At 40.7% G+C, this 26,559-nt stretch overlaps 1 protein-coding gene across 1 annotated transcript; it reads right to left on the bottom strand.

The window, feature by feature from the left end:
• Window positions 1–26,559, bottom strand: LOC134025438 (cytosolic 5'-nucleotidase 1A-like). Its single transcript, XM_062468474.1, has 6 exons — window positions 26,299–26,559; window positions 26,016–26,183; window positions 2,439–2,568; window positions 2,132–2,254; window positions 1,855–2,039; window positions 1–1,679 (listed from the first exon to the last, which is right to left on the bottom strand). Exons 1-6 carry the CDS (start codon window positions 26,377–26,379, stop codon window positions 1,314–1,316), a joined length of 1,053 nt encoding a protein of 350 aa, XP_062324458.1. The 5' UTR covers window positions 26,380–26,559; the 3' UTR covers window positions 1–1,313.

Here is a 26,559-nt window from a genome sequence, read left to right as displayed (position 1 = left end):
TTCATGGCAATCCTTTATTTACGAATAGTAACCTCCTTACCTTATGTGCAAAACCAAGTGACACTAAAAGGCTGAGAAATACAATTTAAGAAGTTGTACAAACAAGTAATAAAATGTGTCCTATCCATCAAAACCACAAACAGGTTGCAAAATAGTAATTGTTTTTAAAATCTTGTGTACATGTGTTTTGTGTTCCCATGTCTGCATGTCAAATGTTGTTGCATTGTTATAAACCTCACCAAGTATGCTATGCATTTCTATTTAAAGATGTGCGCATTGCAATGGCCTGACTGACAAGAAAGGAATGTAGAATCTACCTATAGACTTAAATTGCCTTGCTTCAGAACTCCCTTCACAAGCAACCTTTCGGGCCTTGACTACAGCACAAAGGTGCTACAGGTATCAGTGTGTCTCTCGCCACATTCTGTCAGTCTATGAGGCTTGTAAAGCTAAAAATTACACAAAGCAGGTGGGCATTATTGACATTGAGGTGAATCAATTAATCTTGGTTTCAAGGCACAAAATTAAATGCATGAGCAGGAATGTGTTGGTGCAACACAGATGATACAATGATGTGATTTGACACTGCAACGAACAAGACAAATTGTGCTATTCAATTGATAATAGTATGGTAATTATATGAAAATGAACATTCCAATATTAAAGATGACAACATAAAATATATTTAATTCAATAAAAAGGGGAGGTGATATAGTCTCTCCAAAGGATTGTGGACAGAAGACTTGAGGCCACATGGGACCTGTGTCGCAAGGTAAATGTTATGGCCACGGCCTGGTCCCTGTCCCTTTTACACACCCTGCTGGTTCTCCTATGTTCTCCTACCTAGACCCTCCACACCTGCTGCCCCATTACCTCATCATGCTGCAATACTTTAACCCAGCTTTCCAACCACTCCTCGTCAGATCGTTGTCACAGCTACTGTGATAGTACGCACCTTTAGAGCCTATTCCTTAGAATATTGCCTTCTCTAAAACCTGTTTTTCTTTGTGCCCAGGATCCGTGTACCTAGTACCCGTCTGCCTGCCAACCCGCTGGTTCACAATCTCAAGACTATACCCCAATAAAATCACCTCGGACTACTCCTGTCTCAGTGTATCTGTGCTGCGTTTGGGTCCACTATGTACTAAACCGCAACAGTAAATTATTCCCTATTTCAGTCGCCCATTTAAAGCCCAGTATTTCCCATTTCAGAGTATAAAATACTGACAAAAGCACTCTACAATTATAAAATGTCAAACACTAGCAAATTCAGGGCACACCTAATGGTGTTTGTATTGAGAATGATGTTACATTTACTTGTCTTTTGCAGGCTGCTCAATAAGTTTGCTCTTATGGTACTTCTGCCCAATCCCATAAGGCACATGTGCAGAGATAGTCCCAAGTTCTTTTGCCCCCTCGATATGGAACATCTGGTCATCAAAGAAGATGTGTGGCTGGATTTTCTGAAGAAGGGGCCCTTTAGGTGCCCCAGCCAGGAAGAGGGCCTCATCGATCTCAAGGCCCCAGCTCCTCAAAGTCTTCAGGACACGGGCCCCTGAGCTGGCAGCACTGCGGGCTGTTACCAGGTAGGTACGTATGGGGCAGGTAATACGCTCATTCTTAACATAGAACTTCTTCTGAAGCTTCCCAAGTGCCTCCAAGAAACACTTCAATGGACCCTGAGTACACAGGACAGATATATTACTTCAAATCAGCATACCAAAAATACCTGAATGTAATCCAAGTGGAATCTGCATTAATTATGAAATTATTCAATTTAGATTCCTCAATCTAAATAAGTACATTCTTCTTCATTGAAAGAAGTTATTGCAGAACGACAGCTTGAATATTTACTTGTGCGAGAGGTTTGTTTTCAAACTCTTTCTCGTGCTCAAAGAATGTATCCAAGCCGTGTTTTTTCACAATAATTTCAGACTCGTCAGAAAACAGCACAGCATCCCCATCAAAGGCCACTTTTAACTGGGTGTCGCTCAACTGGTTTCTCATGTCTGGATTAAACATGGTGGCAGCAGCAATGCCTGAATTTAACGTGAAAGAACAGAGAAAAACATTTTTTTCATAAGTGTCCACAGGAAAACAGACATACAATATGAGAAGCAGAATCACCAACCCTCCTCAATGGCCTCTGCGACTTTCTTAGAATCCTTAGATAGGTAGAGATTGGTCATATAAGCTTTAAGATAGCCAATGGGGCTTCTTCCTCCGGTCATGCAAAATCTCTCTATAGTTAAATCTGCAAGGAGTAATATCAATCCAAAATCAGGTTAGAAGCCAAACAATGCCAAACATCAGCATCATTAATATATCAAATACTGAAGGTAACAGTGGCCCAAAAGCCACTTTGCAAACATTACACCTAGTAGAATTAGGAAGCTTACAACAATGAGGAGAGCTAATGTAAAGTATATTTTGCTTACCATAGTGATTGATACTATTGATAAGGCGCACCCCAACCTGAGCATGGTTATTTGTCATCAAGACGATGTCAAACAGCTCCTCACTCTCTGGGTAGAGCTCCCTCAACCGAGAATTTACTATCATCAAAGCCTGTCAGGTTACAATTTACACAAGGATTATAAAACAATGATGGAATTGGTTGTGTGTAGTGGCTAGCAGTTTTTACAGACTGTAATAGCAATTATACAATAACACACGCTTGTAAACACAGTAAATACAGTAAGCTAATTGCCTTTGTTTGATATCACCATATTGTGACAACATATTCAGATCCCATATAGTAGTGACATTTTCACCTTAATCATAAGGTCTGACAACAATTAATTCTTATATTTTTTTTACGTCAACTTAATCATATGTTAATCCACTTAATTAATGATGCCTGATAGCTCAGTGGTTAAGGATGTAGGATACTGTGTGAGGGGTCTTGTGTTCAAATCTGGTTGAAGGATCTTCTTACAGCTACATTTTGTGGGATCAGATGGCTGAGCGGTTAGAGAATGGGGCTATTAATCAAAAGGTTGCTGGTTCGATTCTTGGCCATGAAAAATTACGTTGTGTCCTTCACCCTACTTGCCTCGGGGGGAATGTCCCTGTACTTACTGTTAGTCCCTCTGGATAAGTCGCTCTCCATATATTTGAACTTTTTTCAGGCATTCCTTATGTACAAATGAGAAATTTGATGATTATGATTATCAGAGAACGTAGCGGCCGCCAACATCATTCTTGTACCTTATGAGTAGCCTGAAAGGACAATGCTCCTTTCAAAGTTTGTAGATTATTTAACCCTTGTGTTATCTTCGGGTCATTCTGACCCATCAGTCATTGTGACCCACCGTCGTATTGCGACAGATTTACCGCATACAAAGACAAAGTGAAGCATTTTCTTTTAACAGCTAGGCTGTCTCAGACCCCCCACATTGCAAAGGTTAAAAGAAAATTATTTTAATTTGTTTTTGTATTGGGTAAAATTGGGTAAACACAACGATGGTTCGTTATGAACCTTTGGGTCATGTGACCCGAAGGCAGCACGAGGGTTAACCAAGTGACGTGGGCATAGAGGGCTATGTTGTGTTGTTAAATGGTGTTCCTCCAGACCACAGACCTATTAAGTAGACCAAGCATCAAACTGTTAAAGATGGTGTCCCGCTACTTTCTATGGAAAGTGCTCAGTGGCGCACTGAGGCTCAATAAACCGAGATACAGCCAGCGCAATGTTGATCTTATTGCTCTTCTGATCACGCGCCATGGTCCAGGCTTCATAATACATCTATGACCGCTTTGACGTAAGCAAAATATATCCCCATTCCGTATTGGTTTCAAACCCAGATGAATTCAGCAAAAATGATTCTGTGAAAAAGCTTGTTCTTCCAAAAATACTGAGAAAGATAGTTTTGGAATAAAATACGGAACAAGCCGGGTGCCAAAACAGAAATGCAATACCACCAAGATCCATCAGAGCCTTGGCTTCAAGCCTAGGAGCGAAGGGTGGGGGCTTGCTCCAGAAACACTTAGTGGAGGTGACATTAAAAGGTATGGTATCTGCCTTTGAAATCACTTTCATTGAGACTGTAGAGGAAAGGAAAAACAACCCATGCCTAAATTAACATTAATCTGAGAACTTTGTTGTCAGAGTTGTTAACTTGCTTATTGTAACTCTCACACATAGATGCATTTTTTTTTTTTTACAATTTGCATGCAGGGTGGATACAATACAATATAATTGAACAGAACAGAATGGCTGAACGCATCTACAGTTGTGGCCAAAAGTTTTGGCAGGGACTTACATTTTGTGTTTGCAAAGTTTGCTGCTTCAGTTGTTGTGGTGTTGATTCACATTGTTACTCAATTATTGTGCAGAGTGATGAGATGGATTTTAAATAAAAGCTTAATTGTCCCCAAAAGATTTACTATATTATAAACACCCACATTTCACTGTGGTTGGGTCCTGGCATAAAATGACCAGTTAACATAATTTCACTAAATCATATCATCAGCCCATGGGAAAATGTGAACGAGTTCTAGTCAGGTGAAATTACTATCATTCTGATTGGATTTTAAGAGCAGATTGATTGCTATAAAAAGGGGGACTATTTGCATGTATTGAATGTGTTTGCCAATAAAAGCCTTTAAAATTTATAAAATCTGTATTATTGTTTTCCAGTAAACCATAGAAACATGTTAAAACACAAATCTACAAATACAGAACCAGTAGACTTTGCAAAAAATACAATTTGGCACAGCCAATACTTTTGGCCACGACTGTACACTAGACACCCTGGGGGGTGTTCCATCAACGTAGATTAAGGAAAAGCGAGACTTATTTCGACAAGTCTCGCTTACTTCAGCGAGAGTTCCGTTCCATTAAGGTGGCTTATTCTAGTGCTAGCTACGTAACCAGGCAACTTATACTTCTGAACTAGCCTGCTCCGTGTCAGGCTAAAAGTCAAGCTATAAGATGTGTTGCAAATCATTTCAAACAGGCGGAAACAGAATCTCAAAAGACAGATTTACTCCGTCGAGTAAATTCCTGCGCGCAAAGCACTTTAGTCTGTGTTCTGAAACATAAGTGCAGACTTTTTGAAGTGCAGACATGAATGAATTTACGTGTTTACTTAATCTCCAAAGAATGTATTAATTTAAATAAACAAGTTAAGAAAAAATGTCACTTTAACTGTTTTCAAAAGCCATTGGTTAATTGACATAAAATAAGGCCGTAGAAACTAAGCAGAGCGTCTAGACAAGTTACAATCAATTATGGCGTATCCTTTTTTGACAACCCTGTTGTGGATGAAGGTGCTCAGATTATACAAAGAGCGTTTATCCCACCAGCCTCAAGGGTCTTCAGAGACAGAAGTAATGCTTCACTAACCAGTAAATGTGGAAGAGGTATAGGTTCAGCAGGCCCAGCATATAGTTTATCTAGATATATTTTATTGTCATTCTTAAACAAAATATATACAGTACTGTGCAAAAGTCCTAGGCACAATAAAAAAAGGTTAAGGAAAAATGCTTTAAGAAATAATTAAATAAAAAAAAATTACAAAAAGTTTAGCAAAATTGCACTTTTATACTGCTGCACAAATAAAAAAATTATATTACATATATTTCTTTGATTAAACGTTGCATTCAAATCTGATACACTTAAACGAAAAAATGCAGCAACATAAAATTTAGATTTACAATAATTCTAATTTATTTTTACTACAAATAGGTACAGTACAAAACTTTCTGCATCACTATTAGTATCCTCATCTGCCTCCTCACCGACGAGACACCAGACATGTCGCCTACTAATTAATAAACTGCTTTGCGCAATTCCTGTGTTGTTCTTAATTACGATTAAATAATAATAATAAAAGCTGCCCTCGTGTGCACACCGCCCTCATTGAAACATGTTATTCAAGAAAAGCTGTAGCATTTAATTGAAGAAATACAGTATAAGACATTATTTGTGTAAAAAATATTGGGTGCCCAAGACTTATGCACAGTACTGTATATAGAAAAATACTTTAGCAACTCTTAAGGATAGCAATGAACACATCACTACCAACCACTACCTACCATCCTTAGAAAATAGTAGAAAGGGGAGTAGTAGACTATAATAGTAGAAAGGAGGGTAGTAGACTGCAGTCTATTGGTAGGCCTAGACCATGTAGTGTGCTGGAATTACACACAAGGAAGCAAACTCACTGTAGCCAAGCATTGACCACTGTTCAGTCTGTCTGCATCTCTGTGTGTCTTTGCATGTGGGACATTCTTGAACAGGGTTGGGGACTTAAAAAGGTTTAGCAAAGGCAACTATGCCAGGAAATATGAAGGGTATACCATGCTCCAAAGCAGTACCTGAATATTATCATCAGTTTTCCAGGTCATCTTGAAACACAAAGAATCAAGGAGACTTTTTATTCAATTGTATAAAGTATTTTCATTGTTTGAAGTAGCCTATATGTTGACAAGCCTCTATATTACTTCATCCTCTCCTTCTGGCTTCCCCAATGTTATAGGTGCAATATACTGTCCCCATGGGTGTATCCAGGCCCACAGGAAGACTCTGGGGGTGACTGCCTGGTAGGGCTGAACGATTAATTGCATTTGCGATAATATCGCGATGTGACAAAACAAGATTTTGGAATCGCAAAGGCTGCGATTTTACTTTGGTGCACATTACAGTTTACTTTGACCTGTACGATGGCCTCAGGCTCAACAGAACTACACACACATTGCCAATTTTGCCTTTAAAAAAGATGCTGCGCAGTGTCGAGTATGGTGCAAAACCTGCCTGACTAACGTTGCTACCTCACGGGGCAACACAACCAATCTAATTCGGCCCTAAAAAACACAACAAAGCCATTTACGATAGCTAAAATGCTGAACACCAGTGTGTCAAATAAGCCAAATAACACCCAACAGGATAACTGATCGAAATGTTTCAAAGCCTAACTCCATATTCATGTACGAAATTACTAGATGCGTGAGTTCCAAATATTTCCGACCGTCCCCACAGCGCAAGTTTTTTTTCCAAAACCGTAGTTAGCTAGCTTTAGTTAAGAAATTGCAATTCACATGTCATTAGCCTACGTTTACATTTACATTACATTTACATTCAGTCATTTAGCAGACGCTCTTATCCAGAGCGACTTACAGTAAGTACAGCGACATTCCCCCCGAAGCAAGTAGGATGAAGTGCCTTGCCCAAGGACACAATGTAATTTTGCACGGCTGGGAATCGAACTGGCAACCTTCAGATTACTAGCCCGACTCCCTCACCGCTCAGCCATCTGACTCCCTGACGTTTAGCTTTGATTTAACAAAATATTACAGGCGGTATGTTTTCCTTAATTTTTCGGAACATTGTGTGTTATGTTGCTGACTGGAGATCAGTAGTATATATCTATATTTATGAATAATACATCATATAATAATCGCATATTAAATCACAATTGCAATATTAGTCAAAATAATCGCAATTAGCTTATTTTCCGAAATCGTTCAGCCCGACTGCCTGGTGGCCCCAGGGTTGAAAAAGCATTTCTAAAATGCCCTCTAGAGTGGCAAAAATGAGACCAAGTGCCCTACTGCCTGCCATTCACATTGTGAAATATGCTTGAGTGCCCGGGATGTCCCTTAACGCAATAAATGATAGTGTGCCCTCTATAAATGTAAAAACATGTCTTTCTGAGTTATTTTATAGTAGAGGAAAAATGTGATGCAGTACACTATAAGATGGCCTTACAATGGTCTAAATTTGAATGGCCCAAACCAGCCCATCCCCTCCAGGGGCCGAGCCATACGTTGAACATTCGGGGCTTAACCCGAACCTAGGTTTTGATGTGATTTGAAATCGGAACCTCACATTAATGCGAGCACGCATAGCGAAATGAAAATTAAAAGTACAATATTTGTGTCCAAGATGCAGTGGACTACAAGTATAAAACAGCAGACACTACTTAAGTTCTTAATTATAATAAGTAGCCTACTTATCATTACAGTCCACAAATGACCCATGATCACCCATATTTTTTAGGAAAGCTTAAGGCGACAGTTGTTGTGCTTTGCAGCTAAACGTTTCACAAACGATATGTGAGAGTAAGTGGATTTTATAGGACTGCTTAGCTAATCATATAAATGATCGATCTCCCAACTGGCACTGGTATTATTGTGTGTTGTAACGTAGGCTAAGGTCGGCAAAACAGCGACCATCAGTCAACGTTATGGATACAAACAAGAGTTTATATTATATATTAAGCTGTTCTTGTCTTTACTCCAATCAAAACTAATCAAAGGGCAGCTGTGCTCTTACAAATGAAGCGATTTCACTGTTGTCTAACGTAATAGACTCGGTGTTTTTGCTGATGCTGAATCGTCTTTAGCATACATTACATTCATTACCAATGTAACTTTAAGTTAAACATGTGTGTTTAAACTTCACCTGGGGAAACTGACTTCACCTTCAGAGGCTTGGGGGCAGCTCAGTTGCTCCAGTCTTTGCCGGGCTGCAGTGCCACCGCACTCGCTGTGTGCGAGCCAGACTATGAACACCACTCTGCACGTTTGATGCAGGGACTTAGCTATTTGAGGGGCAGGGGGCTAAGAATAAGTTTTAAATAAAAAAATTAATTGTTCACTTTCGGTGAATGTATTGTTCAGTTCAATGTTTTGAGAAGCTTGTGGACATAGTGGCGGTTTGTAGTACAGTTTTTGGATCACCAAAGTTATGGGGGCCCCCTTGCCCCCCTGTAGATCCGCCCATGGGCAGCTGTCCATACACTGTCAGCCAGAATAGTAATAATTGGATTTAGATTAAATATGCACGCGTGATATAATGATTATATATTCTTAGTCATACTGAGCAATTTTAAATGACTTCTGCCAAGCAAAGTGTGCTACAGTTTCGGTCACCTTCTGATCTGTAAGTCTGTGCAATAAAAATATTTTAGTGAATCCCCATTTTAGTCATGGTTATCTTTCCCTTTTATTTTAAAGCTCAGCATTTAGCCTGTCAGTTAACAAAAGTATGTGACAAAGTTATTTTGAAGAAATGTATGAATTTTGTTCAAGATGTGAAGATAAAAACATTATTAGCCCACATTAAGTCCAAACCATGGCCTTCTGCAGTGTCTTTATACATAACCTCTAGGGGTGTAACAATATATCGTGGTACAATACATTGCGGTACAAAAATGTAACAATATGTATCGTGGAGTCATGACGATATTTTTTCGATATTACATTCGTTTTATCCTATTGGTTGAGCAACCTATCTTGCACCTGCGTCTCGCGTACACACAGCATTGAGCATTCACAGCTTGAACTGGGCAGTAGCCTAGCAGGGCAAAATGAGTTTGACTGATATAGAACAGTGGTTCTCAAACTGTGGTACGCGTGCCCCCTTCTAGTGATACGTGGAGGAATCTCAGAAATATTTAAATACTTTAACCATGATATCATTGAAATGTGATTTTAAATAAGTTTTGCCTTCCCTATAATATTTTAGCTTTGAAACAAAGATAAATGTTGGCACGCACTAGGACCAAACTGTTCCCGGATTCCTATTACAGTACTATACCACAGTGACTGGACATAATGTAGCTATGTTAGCCTGCTGCTGCAACATAGGCTATTACTTTGCTTTGATTCATGTAAAGTAGCATGATTATACGTCAATATAAGGCAAGGTAGCGCGACGTGATGCAAACGTTACAAGCTGATGCTGCACATTATTCAAGACACAAGTGGATATATATGAATTTTTTTACTATTCACAGGGCATTTGTCATTATCTCCATTACTTCAAAAAGTCACGTGAAAGTGTAAGGGTTTTCCTCTCCTTCACTCGCAGTGGCAAAATAAATTAACACAGAACTGGATGATATCCCAATTTAACTTTACTGATGATGGGCTTATAGTATTGATGCAGCCCCCAAAAAAAGAAGTTTATTTAGCTTCTTTCTCCAGAGAGGCAGATCAGCAAATCAGGGCAAACAGGCTGTTGCCCGGGCAACACTAGCCTGTACCTATGCACGTCCCTGAGGGTAGGCTTACTACTGTAACGTCGGTCATAATGGTGGTACTTGGAGTCAAATATTTTCTGAGGTGGTACGGGGTGTAAAAAGTTTGAGAACCACTGTTGTACACAAACATTGTTACTTAACATACAGAAGTTCAAATAAAATTAATTCCACATTCTTGAAGTTGATTTAGAATTATAATTTTTTTCTTTCTGGGGGGTTCAACGTATCTAGATACATATCGTATCGTGACGCCAGTATCGGGATATGTATCGAATCGTGAGCTGAGTGTATCGTTACACCCCTAATAACCTCCAAATACAATTTTCAATTGCTGCCACGTTATTTTTTGGCTATTATTCTCAACCTCCTGTTGAGAATATCGGCCGATGATTACTGTCAGAACGGTTTCAGACAGATCATCAAATTACGCTAATAATCAGTAGGCCTAGATACATTAGTTAGGTTAAGTAGATTTGGTAGGCCTACAATTTACAAATTAAAACGGTCAACAACGTTTTGCCAGATCGTCTCCCATGCCCTGTTAATTGCGGCAGTATTGCATATATATATTTTATTTATCCAGTTACGCTGCTGAAAATAACACCGCTCTGCTGGTTTATGGTGCATGTCTACTGCAGCGACGCGAGCGACGCGACAACATGCTTTCCATTCATTTTCAATGGAGCTAGGCTAATTGCTTGCGTGGTGCATTGTGGGTAGCGACACGACATGATCCGAGTTGAGATTTTCTCAACTTTATGCAAATGAGGAGCGATTTTCGCTAGCAATGGCCAGAGTGTTTTCTTGTTTCTCGTAATGTAGCAACCATGGTAAACATTTCTAGCTTTCAGTTTCAAGATGGAGAAACTAATCGCCTGTGTGGCGACATTAATAAAAGAATCAGGCCTGGCGCAGGGTTGCCAACGTTGTCGGTGCTCCTGGTGTTTTTTTTGTACTTCGAATTCAGTCTCGCCACATTACGTAACTTCGTTCTGTGGTAACTAGCTAGCTAGCCCGGCACCCTAGTCGTATCGACAGATTAGCAGACTTCGAGTAATATAATAAAACTTTTTTACCCATGTCAACGTGTAAGTCTATTAAACATTTTTGTATTTTGTATAGGCTACACGTTGTATTTTGATTGATATTGCGAGTCGTAAACCCAAGTCTGCACACTTTGCCATGACGTTATACGAACTACAACAGTGACTTTAGAGAACTACAACTCTGCATTAATCTGTCTGACACCCCCCCGAGCGTGGTGCACTGTGGGAAGGCGAGCGATGGCAAGCTATTCGCATCGCTGCAGCAGTGGCGCCGACAGGGGGGGGGCAGGTGGGGCCACGGCCCCCCTTAGAAAATTGCTGGCCCCCCCCATCGCGAGTCGCATATTGTCCGTCATCCAGATTTGTAATTTTTTTTTCATTAATGGAAAACGTGATTTCAACTTCACTGTAGGACAAATCAACCTCAAAAAAATAATTTTTAAACACATTTTAGCCTATAGAAACCACAGTCTACGATTGAAACAATTCGGCATAGAAATCCACCTATCTCCACACTCAGATCCTGTCGCGTATCTTCACACTCAGATCCTGTCACACCTCCCCCCACGCAAGAGGTTGCACTGCAGTGTTGCCAGGTCCGCAGTTTTCCCGCGGAATTGTGCTACTTTTGAAGTGTTGCCGCGGGTTGAATTTTTTGTCCGCTGGTTCCGGTAGACCTATTTTGCATGCAAATTACATGAATATATTTAAATAAAAATCCATATTTTAAATGAAATTATTTATTCATACCCAAATCCTACCAAACTGGACTTTAAAAGCAGTGTATGGTTTGGCAGGGGCATATTTCGAGTTCTGATATTAGGTTGGTTTTTGGGCTGGTTTTTTTGGCCATTGGGCTGGTTTTGGGCTGGTTTTGATTGGCCATTGGGCTGGTTTTGTCACACAGACCTGGCAACCTTGTTGCACTGGGCCAGGTTGGAGTGCAAGCCTAACGGTCGGTACATAGAAGCGGGAGTTTATCAGAATCAGAATTTGGTTTATTCGCCATGTATGTTATACAAACACGGAATTTACTGTGGCATGGAGGTGCAAAACACTAAACATATACAGATATTAAATTAAGTAAGAATACAAAAGTTTACCTATTTCTAAGAACTAAACAATCTAAGAATACAACTATTTAAATTCTTAGATTGTTTAGTTCTTAGAAATAGTTACACTTTTGTACTCTTACTAGATAATCCTAGTAAGAGTCGACCAAGTTCAAGAAAAAAGTGAGTACAAATATTCAATAAACTGTTTTTGAATTTTAAATTACCCATTTACAGTAGGCAACCTAGCTTACGTTGGTTAGCTACTGTAGTTAGTCTAATTAGCTACTGCTAGTTAAATTCTGTATTTTGGGAGGGCTGACTGTCTTACCTTGCTAGCTAGTTTAGACAAACCAAAGGTTACTTCAGTCTAGAGAGTAGCCTACTAACTTAGGCAATTAGGGCCGATCACACCGAGGGCGTATTTTCAAAACATTGCACTTAAAACCCTATTGTTTGCTATGGTACGTCAGTACAGCTCTGTTAAATTCCATATGCGCTTTTTGTCTACAGTCTTGGCGTTTTTGAGGCAGACGCTTTTCTAAATACACTCTTGAGTGTTATCGGCCCGTAACTGAAGTTAGAGTCATAGCTTTCTACAACTACCAATCCACTTTCAAACCACTTTACAAACTTGGGACTGCTAGAGTATCTGGATAGCTGGCGTTATGGGCTGGTACTGTATAGCCAGAGAATGTCTAATATAGGGAGAACTGCCACTCTCGGGAAACTTCAGGGTTCTGAACTGGTTACAGTTCCATGTGAGGGCGCTAACGAGCGAGTGCAGAATGAATGGAGGTCTATGGAGCTATACCTCTCAAAATCAACTTTTCTCAGGATATAATTTTTTGTCTAGTAATTTGAATTCTGAATTCAAAAGGGGAGGCAAAAAAAATACACACTGCAGGGTGTTAGATATTTTTTAAGTCGCCTTTCTGTTCTAAAAAGCCTTTGAAAATGTAATTGACGTCATACACATCGTACAACCAGAGCTACTGCTTTACGGCAAGCTCTTTTTCTCTCAAGGCATCGACAACACAGCTGACAGGTTAGGCTCTCCCTGTCAATACACATGCTAGAAAGAGTTTTGGCTTGCTAATGTTGTTGCTAATGTTGCTAATGCTCTGACATTATGATTCCGCTTTGGATGCCATCAAGCGGGAGCTCTTGTCGTATCAGACCTTCACTAACCAATCAGCATTCATTAGCAGAATGCTAGCGTGTTATGGGCAACAACGACTCACCCTGTAAGAAATCAAAACAACATAAGTACTCGTTCATTCAACTTTCGACCCATAATCCATGTTGAACATGCAAAAACAACAATCAGGCGAAAGAGACAAATTTAGCCGTTTAGCTCCATAGACTCCCATTCAACATGCACTCGCTCGCGATCACCCCCAGTGGAACTCTGGTGGAACTGCAGCCAAATTCGGTATCATGGGGCTTAATAGGGAGTGGCAAGGCTCTCCTTAAACAGGCTCTGGTATAGCGCTAGCTACGATTAGTAACTGTATGTCAATTTTCAGACAATGAAGAGAAAGTCCACGTCGGATATTGCTTCTTTTTTTTTTTTTTAAGAAAAGTGGTTCAGAGGAGATGCAGCAGAGAGTTGGAGATAGCTCCGAACCAGTGCTGGACATACAAAATGTTGCTCACCAGCCACTGTGGCTAGTGGTTTTCCAAAGTTACTAGCCACTCAGTAATTTCATTAGCTACAGTTTTATTTGATTAAAGTTGAGTACGGTTTGCTACAATTTACTTGAATAACTAGTTTTACAATCCTTTCACATGTAAATGACCATTGTCAACACCCAAATCAAGATTACATAAAATGTATATTTACAAAATATATGAACTAAAGGCCGCAATATTCTTCTCCGACTCCGTTTACGGATGGGGGGGCTTACGGATACGGACGGACACTGACGGATAGACTGCGTTTATGGTTCTCCATAGGCTGTGGGTGCTGAAAACAATTCACCGCCAGAAGAGTAGGTGGCGCAACGGTTTTTTGTAAGTCGTCGTCGAGTGTTTATTTACCTAGGTTATCAAGAAGTCGGAACAAATTTACAAATGAGCCGTTTCATCAATAAAATACGCACATTTTCAGCAACTACACTGCCCATTTCTCGTCACATTTTAATTCAGATGCTGATTTACATGTACTGTTTAGCTGAAATATAAATTGTAAAAACTTACAGCAATGGCGGTCAAAGGATTCTGTTTGTCCTGTTTATCACGGCAACCCCGCCCCTGACGCAAGCGGTTCTTAATACTGACCAATCACAGCCAAGGGGGTATCCATAGCTATCCGAAATTACGACACATAGTTAGACAATATAGACAATTCAGGAGGTGCTCGTCAAGCTCTCCGGGGCTCTCGGAGAGCTCGGAGAGGGCGTTCCCGTAGAGGAAGGCGTTCCCATGTGTCCGTTTTTTGGAAAACAGAGAAGCATAGTATAATCGGCCTTAAACTGAAAAAGACCCACAAGCAAAACTTTGTCAACTGAAATACAGTTAGGTCCATAAATATTTGGACATTGACACAATTTTCATCATTTTGGCTCTGTATACCACCACAATGGATTTGAAATGAAACAATCAAGATGTGCTTTAAGTGCAGACTTTCAGCTTTAATTTTTTTTTTGGTCCCTGTTTAAGGGACCAAAAATAATTGGACAAACTAACATAATCATAAATCTAATTGTCACTTTTAATACTTGGTTGCAAATCCTTTGCAGTCAATGACAGCCTGAAGTCTGGAACCCATAGACATCACCAGACGCTGGGTTTCGTCCCTGGTGATGCTCTGCCAGGCCTCTACTGCAACTGTCTTCAGTTCCTGCTTGTTCTTGGGGCATTTTCCCTTCAGTTTTGTCTTTAGCAAGTGAAATGCATGCTCAATTGGATTTAGGTCAGGTGATTGACTTGGCCGTTGCAGAACATTCCACTTCTTTGCCTTAAAAAACTCTTTGGTTGCTTTCGCAGTATGCTTCGGGTCATAGTCCATCTGCACTGTGAAGCGCCGTCCTATGAGTTCTGAAGCATTTGGCTGAATCTGAGCAGATAATATTGCCAGAAACACTTCAGAATTCATCCTACTGCTTTTGTCAGTAGTCACATCATCGATAAATACAAGGGAACCAGTTCCATTGGCAGCCATACATGCCCACGCCATAACACTACCTCCACCATGCTTCACTGATGAGGTGGTATGCTTTGGATCATGAGCAGTTCCTTCCCTTCTCCATACTCTTCTCTTCCCATCATTCTGGTACAAGTTGATCTTGGTCTCATCTGTCCATAGGATGTTGTTCCAGAACTGTACAGGGTCTTTTAGATGTTTTTTGGCAAACTCTAATCTTGAACCCTCTGTATTTACTCTGGTGAAGTCTTCTCTTAATTTTTGACTTTGACACAGATACGCCTACCTCCTGGAGAGTGTTCTTGATCTGGCCAACTGTTGTGAAGGGGTTTTTCTTCACCAGGGAAAGAATTGTTCTGTCATCCACCACAGTTGTTTTCCGTGGTCTTCCGGGTCTTTTGGTGTTGCTAAGCTCACCAGTGCGTTCTTTCTTTTTAAGAATGTACCAAACAGTTGATTTGGCCACACCTAATGTTTTTGCTATCTCTCTGATAGGTTTGTTTTGATTTTTCTGCTCTTCACAGCTCTTTGGACTTCATATTGAGAGTTGACAGCAACAGATTCCAAACACAAATACCATACTTGAAATGAACTCTAGACCTTTTATCTGCTCCTTGTCAATGAAATAACGAACTCCCATGAGGGAATAACATACACCTGGCCATGGAACAGCTGAGCAGCCAATTGTCCAATTACTTTTGGTCCCTTAAAAAGGGGGGGGCCACATATCAAATGTGTTGTAATTCCTACACCGTTCACCTGATTTGGATGTAAATACCCTGAAATTAGAGCTGAAAGTCTGCACTTAAAGCACATCTTGATTGTTTCATTTCAAATCCATTGTGGTGGTATACAGAGCCAAAATGATGAAAATTGTGTCAATGTCCAAATATTTATGGTCCTAACTGTATTTATAAACAACATCATTATTTTTGTCTAATCAATTCCGATTCCCAAATGTCTTACAAACAAATGTTTATCTTGTATTGTATGTTTGTGTATGTGTGAAAGTGAGAATGAATGTTTAAATGCATGTGTCTCACGGTCAATGCGTGAGGCTTGAGAACCCTGCAATGAGTTTATTATTTTAGATGTCTTATTATTATTATTAGATGTCTTATTTTAGATATTTTAGATGGGGGCGTCAGGTGGCTGAGCGGTGAGGGAAGCGGGCTAGTAATCTGAAGGTTGCCAGTTCGATTCCCGGTCATGCCAAAATGACGTTGTGTCCTTGGGCAAGGCACTTCACCCTACTTGCCTCGGGGAGAATGTCCCTGTACTTACTGTAAGTCGCTCTGGATAAGAGCGTCTGCTAAATGACTAAATTTTTTACATTTAGATGTGTTTTGTGAAGAATAGCCTACAACAAGGTTGCAAACTTTTCAAAAAACCTTGGAGTGAGATTTGGTGGGGCTGTCACAGTTACAGTGAACCCGGCTCCACCCGTGCAGGGTTTAGATCTCGGCACAAGGCAACACAGACGACTAGTAGAGGCCGACGTAAATTTTTTTTTTTTATTATTTAGTAAAAACAAGTATCTCCAGCCAGTGTGCGAATTATACAATGACAATCGGAGGGGTCAACTCAGTGCCCTTGAACCAGCACACTGCCTGGTCACTCGCGCTGTTTCTTGAGTTGTATTGGGCACTTGTCACTCGCGCTGTGTTTATTGAGTGAATTTTGACTAGATGGCAGTCAGTGTAATACTGTGTGTAATATTCCCTGCCATTAAGTCAACATTTATGTGTATTGCCAACCTGTTACTGAATGAATATGGTAAATATATTGTAATATTTACAATTACAGATAAGAACGATATATAAATGTATCGACCCTCCCGACCTGTGGTTTTGACCTCTTTTGGGGGGGTCCGAGCCTTAATCGGGGGGGTCAGACCCCCCCAAACCCCTCCCGTAATTCGCACACTGTCTCCAGCCCTGCTCAGCCTGATTAGCAACCGGTGCGTCGAAACCCTCCCTCTCCCGTTCCACCCCGCGACAGGGCCAACCCAAATTTTGCTGCGCAACCCAGCCTCGAGACGAGGTTTCACGGGTGTTCCGTGTTCGCGCGTTGTGAGCTTGAGTGTTGTTTCACTCAGTGTATCTGCGCCTCGTCCATTACTGGTTATAACGTTAGCAGAACTACTTTGTCGTTTCCTTCTCAGTGTGAGAAATACAATGTGTTGGCAGCCCTGCTACAATAAAACATATATAGAGAGATATAGAATTCCACCCGCCAAAGTGGCTAGTAAGACTGACTGCTTTACCCGCCACAGCCGAATTCTACTCAAATTTGGCGGGTGCTAATGTCATGCCCTGCTCCGAACTCAATGTTGTCGAAAGTGAGGATACAGTTAGCGTCAGTGAGCAAGCATCACAGGTAGAGTCAGCGAGGACGAAACAGAGGAAGAACATGACAGCGACACCCAGGTACTGGCAGCATCAGAGTCAGCAGTTTTGCAGAATAGTGCGGAACAGGTAGCAGAAAAAGAGGTTGACAACCAAGCGAGGCAGGACTCAGCTAGAACTGTTTTATCCGTTCCTGGACCAACAGGTTAAGCAATGAACGTGACAGAGCCCCTGATCATATGAATTGCTTGGGAGCATGACATTATTACATAAAACCTTCTGATTCATGTTTATTGGTAGTTGAGTTTGTCTTAGTATACTTGTTTAGTAGTTGATATTACAAATGTAATCGGTAATTACTTTAAAGAGGGAGTAGCTACTCTTATTATTAATGTTGTTATTTTAAAATTAAAGTGACTGACTTTCCCTCGTTTCATCGTAGATATATCCCAGTCAAGAGCAGAAGGGCTTAAACAGCCACAACTGAAGCTTTTCCCTCGGACCCGGGAAATAGAAGACGGGACTTCATGAAAGAGTGGTACAGTAAGCAGAAATGGCTAGAATACTCGCAAAGTAAAGACTCTGCGTTCTGCTATGCTTGCCGGCACTTTAGTCTCCCTTCAGGTGATTCAGTGTTTACATCTGAAGAGGGGTTAAAAAATTGGAAAAAATCAACTTACAAGGATGGGGGTTTTGTGGGCCATGCAAAATCAGAATCACATTGTAATGCTATGTTAGCATGGGCAGATTATAAAAAGGTGACTGCAGGCAAATGCTCTCTCTCAGCCTCATTAAATGCAGAGTATAATAAATTAGTGAGGGAAAATAGAGAATACATAAAAACTGTTGGAGAAACCTTGCTCCTCACAGCCACGCAAAACATTGCACAGAGAGCACATAATGAAACAGAAGGTCAGAATAAAGGAAACTTTCTTTCTATTATGGAACTGCTAGCAAAGCATGATCAAACAGTCAAAAGAAAAATGACAAGTCAAAGAAATGCTACATACCTTGGTCATAGTACACAAAACGAAATAATTGATTGCCTGGCTGAAATGGTCCACTCCTCAATAATTACTGAAGTTAAACAAAGGTTGAGGTTTTCAGCATTATGGTTGATGAGACCAAATACATTAGCATAAAGGAACAGATGTCTTTTGTAGTTCGTTATTATTACAATGAGTCAATACGTGAAAGTTTTCTCACCTTTAAGGCAGCAGAGCGCCTCGATGCTGCAGCACTTTCACAGAAAATTATAGAAATACTTGCATTTTAAGAATGTGGCTGCATTATTTGACTCATAAATGAAATTAGTAATCAATCATCCTATTTGCATTTTAGTTCTTCTTCTTCAAGAGTGCTCAATCTTTCACTTAATTAAAATGAAAAAGAAATAGACATTTGAGATTAAATTGTCAAAATATGCAAATAGATACCAAAATTCAATTTGAAATGTAAAATTTGAAAATTCAAATGCATTTCCAGAAATGCATTTTCATTTTAAGAACGTGGCTGCAAAATCGTGACCACAATTCAAATTCAAATGCATTTCCAGAAATGCATTTTCATTTTAAGAACATGGCTGCAAAATCGTGACCAAAATTCAAATTCAAATGCATTTCCAGAAATGCATTTTCATTTTAAGAACGTGGCTGCAAAATCGTGACCACAATTCAAATTCAAATGCATTTCCAGAAATGCATTTCCAGAAATGCATTTTCATTTTAAGAACGTAGCTGCAAAATTGTGACCACAATTCAAATTCAAATGCATTTGCAGAAATGCAAAATTAACGAAAAAGCATTCTGAGCGGCGCAGCAGAGTGACGTCAGTAGCCGCTCTTCTTCAGCTCCCTGCTGACCGAGCTACACATCTTGTTCGGTAGGGGGCGGTGTGCACATCTGCATTGCATTACATTGCAAATGTGCCGGGAAATTGATTGAATTGCCGGGTCTTTAGAGGACGCATCACAGACTGAGCAACTTGATGTCAAACAATGACTAAAACAGTGGCAGAGCTACTATTAATGTGTAAATCTGTGACGGCAGAGTATGCAGCCAAGCTCTCTATGACTTGTTCTACTCGGTCACGGGCATCAGACTCAGATATATTATTAGATTCTACCTGCTCAGCTAATTCTAACAGTGTTTGCACAATTTGAGGGAGCGCCATGATCTGTGATGCGTCCTCTAAAGCAGCGGTCCCCAACCTTTTTTGCACCACGGACCGCTTTCATGTAAGACATATTTTCACGGACCGGCAGGGACGGACTGGGAGGAAAGATAGGCCCTGGACAGCTGCGCTGCTAATGCATGCATATTCTGGGTTTGATGTGATCCTAGTTAGTGACTTCCACACCTAATGCTAGCGCGCGTAGAAAAATATTTTAGCTGATTTGAGCGAAAAATAGTTTTTGGAGTTTTATGTAAAATAAACTGCCGTTTTTTCAATTGACAAAACCGTGTCTAGTGAATGTGATGTATTTTTGTCTCTTAATTTTTCAGCCCCATCTTTAAGTTTCTTAGCCTGGTTTTCCATCGTTATATTGTTACTAGCTAGCTTTCGATGTGTCAGTCCCATTGTTGTGTGTGACTATAAGCTACGACAGTGACACCCGAAGTGCGTTCCTTATATCCAGTTTAGGCCTATTCCATAATTTTGTTTGATTGCTGTTATGGCAGAAAATCCCGCTTGATGTTGGAAATGGACGCAGGGTTTTCAGTGTTTTAGTGGCGATCTCAGGATAGCCTTCATCCAAAACACCGATAGAGTTGTTGTCTCAAACAGGCTCCATTGAGTGGTAACTATCACTTGTCATGTGTCAAGAGGAAGAGACGCGCATGATACCGCTCAATAAAGCCCACAAACTTGCTAAAAAATGAGTAAACACACGTCTTTGCAGATCTTTTTTGCTCAGGAGAAAAGGCCCGCGAAGAAGGAGAGAATCAGGTCATTTTTCAGAATAAAACGTCTTTCAGACTCTGATAATCAATTAAAAGGAAATAATGTTATTCATTCTTTTTTGTGCGGCCCGGTACGAAATGACCCACGGACCGGTACCGGTCCGCGGACTGGTGGGCACCGGTTGGGGAACGCTGCTCTAAAGACCCGGCAATTCAATCAATTTCCCGGCACATTTGCAATGTAATGCAATGCAGATGTGCACACCGTCCCCTACCGAACAAGATGTGTAGCTCGGTCAGCAGGGAGCAGAAGAAGAGCGGCTACTGACGTCACTCTGCTGCGCCACTCAGAATGCTTTTTCGTTCATTTTGCATTTCTGCAAATGCATTTGAATTTAAATTGTGGTCACGATTTTGCAGCCACGTTCTTAAAATGAAAATGCATTTCTGGAAATGCATTTGAATTTGAATTGTGGTCACGATTTTGCAGCCACGTTCTTAAAATGAAAATGAATTTCTGGAAATGCATTTGAATTTGAATTGTGGTCACAATTTTGCAGCCACGTTCTTGAAAATGAAAATGCATTTCTGGAAATGCATTTGAATTGTGGTCACGATTTTGCAGCCACGTTCTTAAAATGAAAATGCATTTCTGGAAATGCATTTGAATTTTCAAATTTTACATTTCAAATTGAATTTTGGTATCGATGTTAAAGATCCTGTAAAGTAAATTCCATGTTTTGCTGTTTGTACATTATATACGTGTGAAATTAGTTCCTGAAAGCATGTGCAAAGCGCTAAAACTTTGTCACACTTAAATGTGGAGTTAAACCGAAGAACAGTTACTCTTCCGTTTTCAGATCAGGTTTTAATGGGCGGAGCCAAAAAATGCCCTATCTACGTCATTTCGCCCTATCTACGTCAGATCACTGAATGGCTACTCCTGCTGTACTGTTATTGTAGCCTACATCAGCTAGCTAGCTAGCTTCAGGATGTCTCCCACCACCCGCAACTGGATATTCCCTGGATGCAAGAACTCCAGCTGCGCTGCAACGCCATTTAAGTTCCCTATTGATAATGAAAGGAAAAATAGGTGGATAGATTTTGTGAAGAGCCACGCTCATGGAAAGCTTTGGATAAACTCCAACAGCCGCCTCTGCACTGCCCATTTCACGGCGGACAGTTTTAACATGGACCAGAGACAGATGGGGTTCACCAGCACACGGCTTCTCTTGCAGCGCGGAGCCGTACCGAGCATCGCCCCTCCGGCCGTTCATCCTCCGGTCGCACCTCGACCATCCACTGCCGCCAGCAGTTCATCACTCAGTTCTGTGTGCTTGTTATAATTATACTAGATAACTTTTCCAGAGGTATCTCTGCTATGAGTTAGTGCAAACCGCTAAATTGATATTAGGCTACTCGGTGTAGAATGATGGTATTTTGGTGAAATGGTAGCTAATGTGTTAGAAGTAGCCTAGTTGGAGAGCTCACTGTCTGCTGTCTCTGGTGTCCATTTTTACTGTTACAGCTCAGGGGAACATTTAATTTATATGCATCTGTATGTTTCACTCATTGAACAAATAAATACTAATTCTATACGGTTTTGTTTGGCTTGACATAGCGTCCATTATCTGGGTCGGAGGTAGGCACTAGGCAGCGAGGGGCGGAGCTTCAGCTAATTTAACATACTTGTCTGTGTTATTTTTTCATTCGAATTTGGATGGGTAGTTAATAACACATTATTCTGTGGTGTGGCGAACTTAAAACTTGTTTCCAGGTCCACTTTACAGGATCTTTAAGTGTAGAGTCAAGAAGGGCTAAGGCCATAAATCTAGATGATTTTGTAAATGTGTTTTCCCAAAGACACAAAAACAAGCGAATTAAGCTGTTTTGAAAATAATGTAAACATATCAGTACATTGTCCATGATAATATAGGTTTTATTTTTTCATTTTGGGTCTTTTGAACATATACTTTATACTTATATATTTTGTTTTTGTTTATAAAAAGGCACAGCAAGAGCCAAATAAAGCTCTATTGAAAATAAAGGCCATCGTGTAATGTTTTATGAAGCTGTATTGAAAATAAAAGCCAATGTGTAATGTTTTTTAACTGGAGAAAATAAAGGCCATTGTGTAATGTTTTTGAACTGTAGAAAATAAAGGCCATTGTGTAACGTCTTTGAACTGTAGAAAATAAAGGCCATTGTGTAATATTTTTGAACTGTAGAAAATAAAGGCCATTGTGTAATATTTTTGAACTGTAGAAGGCTTGTTTGATTCCAGTAAATGTGTTTATTACAATCAATGTACTCCTTCAAGTTCAAGCTGTTCATATATTTTTTTAAGAAAATGACAATTAGCCTATTTGAAGAACTATGAATTGCCTTGATACAGATATACATACAACAAAGAGGATTGTTGTTAAAATTAAACTAGACGTCTAGTTTGAGACATCGTCTCAGTTACACTATCAGGGCTTGGAAATACAGTGACTTGCTAAAGTAGGCAAATGGCTAGTAGAACATAACATTTTATAATAATTTCAGTTAATCAAACAGCTGCAAGACCCAGTGAAATGTTATATACAGCTAGTAAACCAACGTAAGCTAGCATCGCTAATGACATTGGCTAATTCAACTTCGGTAGGCTATCCGATTGACAAACACAAAGCTCCAATTCTGGTGGGTTGCGGGTTATAGAAAATGCGTCTTGTTTTCCGAAAAATACGGTAGCCTACCAGTAAAAGACCATAGCATATCAGTATGCAATTATTAATGCTCAGATTGACATCTAGCCTATTAAGTACAATAGCAAAATATAATTCCTGAAATGTGTTTTTGGTGTGCCACCCCAAGATTTTCCCTTGCCCCATCTGGCCACCCCTATGAAAAATGTCTGGGGGCGCGACTGCGCTGCAGTGTAAACGCACCGTAACGGTGCGTGTCCAGTACAGCGGAGCAGAGCGGCGCCTTCCAATTCATTTTCAATTAAATCGGGCGTTGACGCTCGCGTATGGCATTGTGGGAAGGCGAGCAGAGCGGAGCGGAGCGTTGCAAGTGGGATTTTCTCAACTTTATGTAAATGAGGAGCGTGAAAACGCTAGCGTTGGCCAATCGGATTGGTTTCTTGTTTCTTGTAACATAGAAACTGTTGCTCATGGTAAACATGTCTAGGTTGTCTGCACATGTCTGCACACCCAGTTCTGTTCAGAACAAAGTTACGTAATGTGACAATCCTGAATTTAAAGATTACATTAAACGAATAATGCATGGTGCAGGGTTTCCGACGTTGTCAGTGTCCCTAGTATGTTTTTATACTTTTAAATTCAGTCTCGTCACATTACGTGACTGTTCTGTGCCACTGCTAGCTTGCTAGCCCAGCCTACAAACGACTGGTTGAGTGACCGGTGGCGGAACATGTATTCTACTGTAATCTTGCACTAGTAAAAATTCAGTATTAATGTTGTGTAAAAGTGGTATTTTGATCGATATTGTGAGTACATGAACCCAAGTCTGCACGCTTGGTCATGACTACAACAGTGACCTTAGAGAACTACAACTCTGTATTAACTAGTCTAACACGCCCCCGAGCGTGGTGTACTGTGGGAAGGCAAGCGGTGCAGAGCGTTAAAAAAACGCTGTAGTGGACACGTACCGTAACGGTGCGTTCATACTGCAGTGTTTTTTCCGGATTTGAGCGTTGGCGAAACTGAAGGTGTCAGAATAATTACAAAACACGCGTCAAAGTTGTCGTGTGTGAGTCTGGCCAATCATGAAATAGCTGTGTCGTCATTAGAACCCGTGCATTTGCTTTTGAGAAAATGCGCTCGGCTACACAGCCGGCAGTTCTCGAATCGATCTCACGGTACTTTGATGGCTACGTCACAGTGACCTAGTCTCGGCGCCGTCTCAAGTCGGACAAAAAGTCTAACCAGAATTCACTGTTTCAAGTCAGCCGGCTGCAGCCAGCTGCAGCGCTGCATGAAGTCAGTTCATGTCGAACGCACCTAATGACTCCCCTTGTCACAATGAAAGCTCATAATAAAATACCTTACATAACTAACTAACGTTACTAAGGTAAATTGATATCCACGTTACTCTGGACAGCTAGAATTAGATATAGCTAATGCTATAATGATAGCTGTCAAGAATAACGCTATACATGCTCAAATTTTAAATTCTGTTCTGTAGGAGTCCAGTGATCCCTCTTGATAGCAGCAATCCATTTCTCACGACGCTCAGGGTTTTTTGGGACACATGAAACGCCTGTAACTCCAGGAGCCGAGTGCACCAGCTGGGCGTAAAAAAGTTGGTCTTAACTCCTACGTTGGTCTTAGCTACGTCCGACTTTGTGATTTGAATTTACACCGAGTGCACCATGCAAGCTTGACAGGCCACGGTCGTAACTTTAAGTTAGTCGTAACTTTCAGTTCTACGTCGGACGTAGCGTTACACCCAGGCGTACGCCCAGCTGGTGAGCCGAGTGCACCAGCTGGGCGCACTAGTGCACCAGTTAGACTTAAGCCCTTTATGTGCTGCACATGGGTGTACATTTTACATCTAGTGGGGAGCAGGCGTAAGTTGGAAAATCGGACTAATATCCATGGTAATTATAATGTACAACAGTTTGATCGCACATGCAGCGCGTCTTGTTTATAGGCAACATATGGAAAGGGCATTAAGGCGAGAAAAAGTTGTCAGTGATCGCACAAATCCACTGTTAATTTTATTGGTGATCTATTTCCGAGCTGATTGTTTCTGTTTGTTTGTTTGTGTTGATATTATTATATTTCCCCGTGAGCACGCTTCTATTCTGAGTAAACAACTCTAGAGGTTTTCTAATTTCTCTATCAGTAAAATGTATTTTCCTTTTTTTTCTCTCTTTTTTAAATCATGGCTTGTTTTGAAGGGAGATAGGCTAGCTAAGTGGCTCTTAAATGTGTTGCTTGGCAACGATCGACGCTTTCGCATTTTCACAAGGACGTCTTAAAACCAGGCGTAGCTACGACCGTGGCCTGTCAAGCTTGGTGCACTCGGTGTAAATTCAAATCACAAAGTCGGACGTAACTAAGACCTGCGTAGGAGTTAAGACCAACTTTTTTACGCCCAGCTGGTGCACTCGGCTCCTGGTGCATTCGACTTCATGCAGCGCCGGCCTCGCCTGCAGCCCGGCTGACTTGAAGCAGCCAATGCCATTCTCAACTTCAAGGGCTGTCGCACCGCCGGTGCTGCATGAAGTCGAACACACCTATTTACATTTAGTCATTTAGCCGACGCTCTTATCCAGAGCGACTTACAGTAAGTACAGGGACATTCTCCCCGAGGCAAGTAGGGTGAAGTGCCTTACACTTTTTAGTGGAACCGAACGTTAGTGGAACGGCTTGAGGCTTTAAGTCTAAGTGAGACTTCTTCGTGTTAGCGCAACTGACGTTAATGACGTCGATGGAACACCCCCCAGGTCTTTAAGACACAACACTGCCTTGATTAAGAAATTATGTGAATGGGACATCCTGTAATTAGAATTACCTTCACAAAAGGAAACGCAGCCCCTGCTTTCAGGGGCTCGTCCTCGTTCTTCTGTTGATATTGAACATACTTCTCGAGGCCCTCTTCCTCAAATATCTTTCTCTCCGCAACCATGTCGAATAAGGTGCGAGATGAGACAGCGATGGTAACTGCATATCGTGGCTTGGGCTGATGGATAAACAAGGTCAAGTTCACAAAGTAAAAAATGGCCACATTACAACTTTACATGTAGGCTAATCCATCCACCACAATCAGTCTTCTGAAAACACAAATAATGACTTACGGGTCTAGGTTTCTTGGTTTTTAAGTTATCGAATACGGCTTTTGCTTCAACCCAAGCTTTTTCTTCACCATTGTCATTCATTACTGGCAGGTTATCTTTCGATTTCACTTCAATTTTGTGTAGAATAAATTACGTTTTTAACTGCTGTCCCAGGAACGGAAAATAAGGAAATGAATAGCTCACATGGGCGTGTACGTTACCCATGATGCATAAGGCACATTCCTTATGCATATCCTTCTTTCTTGAACTTGAATAGCGGGG

Source organism: Osmerus eperlanus, chromosome 8 (assembly GCF_963692335.1).
Source record: "Osmerus eperlanus chromosome 8, fOsmEpe2.1, whole genome shotgun sequence".
NCBI lineage: Eukaryota > Metazoa > Chordata > Actinopteri > Osmeriformes > Osmeridae > Osmerus > Osmerus eperlanus.
This window is presented reverse-complemented; position numbering and strand designations above follow the sequence as displayed.